Source organism: Cryptosporidium ryanae (assembly GCF_009792415.1).
Source record: "Cryptosporidium ryanae isolate 45019 chromosome Unknown contig_39, whole genome shotgun sequence".
NCBI classification, from domain to species: Eukaryota; Apicomplexa; class Conoidasida; order Eucoccidiorida; family Cryptosporidiidae; genus Cryptosporidium; species Cryptosporidium ryanae.
This window is the reverse complement of record NW_027125574.1, coordinates 709-2,902: the sequence shown is the minus strand read 5'-3', so window position 1 is coordinate 2,902 and position 2,194 is coordinate 709. Positions and strand designations below refer to the sequence as shown.

Sequence of the window (2,194 nt, the reverse complement as noted above, 5' to 3'; positions counted from 1 at the left end):
CCCCTCCAAACAGAGCACCATGCATTCCATTTACCAGACTTGACGAAGAAAAGCTTAAAGACTGCGCTTTAAGTTGTTTAAAGGTGCTTGGAAATTCCTCGAAAGTTTTAAATAGTTTTTTTGAACAAAGCTGCCTTAAAAACGATTCAAGTGTTTCTGAACGCCAAAACCCCAACACTATTGACGTGAATCCTAGTTCAAACGCTGAAAACGCACTTTTAATGGGTAGCAGTACAGACATTTCACAAACAGCTTCTCTAGGTAGCAAAAGTGAAGATGGAGTTATAAGGACGTTTTGCATTAAACAACACAGACATGATTGTTTCAGAAAAAGGATCGCTGAGTTTATCTTAAATCCTCCAGTTGTTATGGACCACAAAAGAAAAGCTTTCAGAAGTCTTGCAAGACATCTCAAAATGTATGGCGTTACTGCAGAAGAATTAATGGCTAGCGACGTTCCTTTGCCGCCAAACAAGTCAAAGCCTCTGAATGTTCATACTAATCTTAAAAATAAGATTCAAGAAGCAAGCAATCAGCTTGAGGAAGATGTAAGTGGGGGTTTCACTCAAAGCAATTCTTCCAGCAGCGGCGGTGTGGGAGTAGCTTATTTTTAAATGTGTGTGCCCTTACTTAGAATACCACTCCTCACTACCTTCATTTACCTGTTTTAATTGTGAACTGGACAGGACAAATTATATGGTGAAGGATTTACGCCTCACCTTTATGCATTAGCGTATTTATTATCACATTTAGTGTCTATTTTATTACGTTAGTATAATTTTAATTATGTTAGTCTTTTTGGTCAGATTCCCGCGCAGGAGTAAAAGAAGGCATACGGTTGCGTGTTGAGGCGGAGGCACTATTAAGCGGAGAATGGTGCTCTGATTCTTCTCTAAAACGGAACCAAATCTCGTGGTTACCTCCTCAATTAAGTTAGCGTTGAGATGCATATGCGTTGCGAGAGGAGATTTCTTGAGTTGCTATGGGGAAATGGATATGCAGTCGGCACCGAACAGAGATGGCAGCTACTCGAGAAATTCAACAAATACGTCTAGATTTGTATAAAAAGCAAACTCGGAATAGACCGGAACAAAAGACAAAAACAACGTAAATTCACGCACAAAATTACATTATAACATTCGCCTGCTTTAGGTTGAAGCTTCGCTTCATTTTCCATGGATTATTCGGGGACGCGCCACTGGCGGTAACTGATCTTTCGTTGCTAGGTTAATTAAGTAAAATAAACGAGGTAAGAAAAGACAATTAGGGTGTGTTTATATAGAGTACGGGAAAATAAAAAAAGCTTAAAGAGAACAATACTTTCTTTTTTATTGAGTTTAATAAAGGAAGGCAGTTGGTCAAACAAGACGTGTTTTGGCAAAAAAGTGCACTTGAAGGTGGGGAACGTGGCAAGGGGCATTAACTGGCTTTTGTTTCGTTAGGTTTATATAATTGAAAAGTTGAGTATTTGCATTTATGAAAAAGGGAAATAGTGCCGGAAGCAGAGAGAGAGGATTTGAAGTGTACGGTTTTACAGCGGTGTCTGACTAAGAGTTGCATATAAATAGATAGCGTATTTTTACAACATCCAATATAGTATAAGAGGCGTTCAGGAAGAAGAGAAAAAATGGTCAAGGACATGATTTGGATTATTTTTACCATATTAAAGCTAGCATTCGCAATATCTCCGATGCTGTGTATAATGTTCATATTCATTTTAAATAGAGAAAGAGAGAACGATCCGGGACTGGCAAAAAAGCCAGACTTTTCAATAGAGCTTGATTAAATTAATGGGGGTGGGTGGGATGAAGACGAGGGTTTTTAGCTTAAGTGATGCTCTACCACAGTTAATTTTNNTAACAAACTATGCGGTAATAAGGTAAACCCCGGTAATGATGAATGTTGCGTGATTGCGAATACAGAAACACTAGTTAGTAGGCACTCACTGTAACTTACATTGTATTATTGATATGTAGTACTAAAACATGTTTATTTTTGGAGAAGAGGACATTCTAAAATTACCAGAAGTTACAGCCATTTCTGACAATTTTTGAATCCAAACTTTGATCTCCTAAAGTTTAACTCAAGATTAGACAGTTTTAGGATTCATTTATTTAAAAAAAGAGAAGCACCGTTTTCTATTTTGGTATTGAGTGAGATCAAAGACTAAAAGAGGAATTCAGGTGTTTTCATT

The 2,194-nt window shown here is 37.5% G+C and overlaps 1 protein-coding gene across 1 annotated transcript; it reads left to right on the top strand.

Moving 5' to 3' along the window:
- Positions 1 to 83: 83 nt before the first annotated feature.
- Positions 84 to 1,786, top strand: FG386_002215 (uncharacterized protein; the record flags this gene model as incomplete). Its single annotated transcript, XM_067341563.1, has 2 exons — positions 84 to 548; positions 1,598 to 1,786. Coding segments are annotated over 2 exons (654 nt in total), but the record flags the coding sequence as incomplete, so codon positions are not given.
- Positions 1,787 to 2,194: the final 408 nt, after the last annotated feature.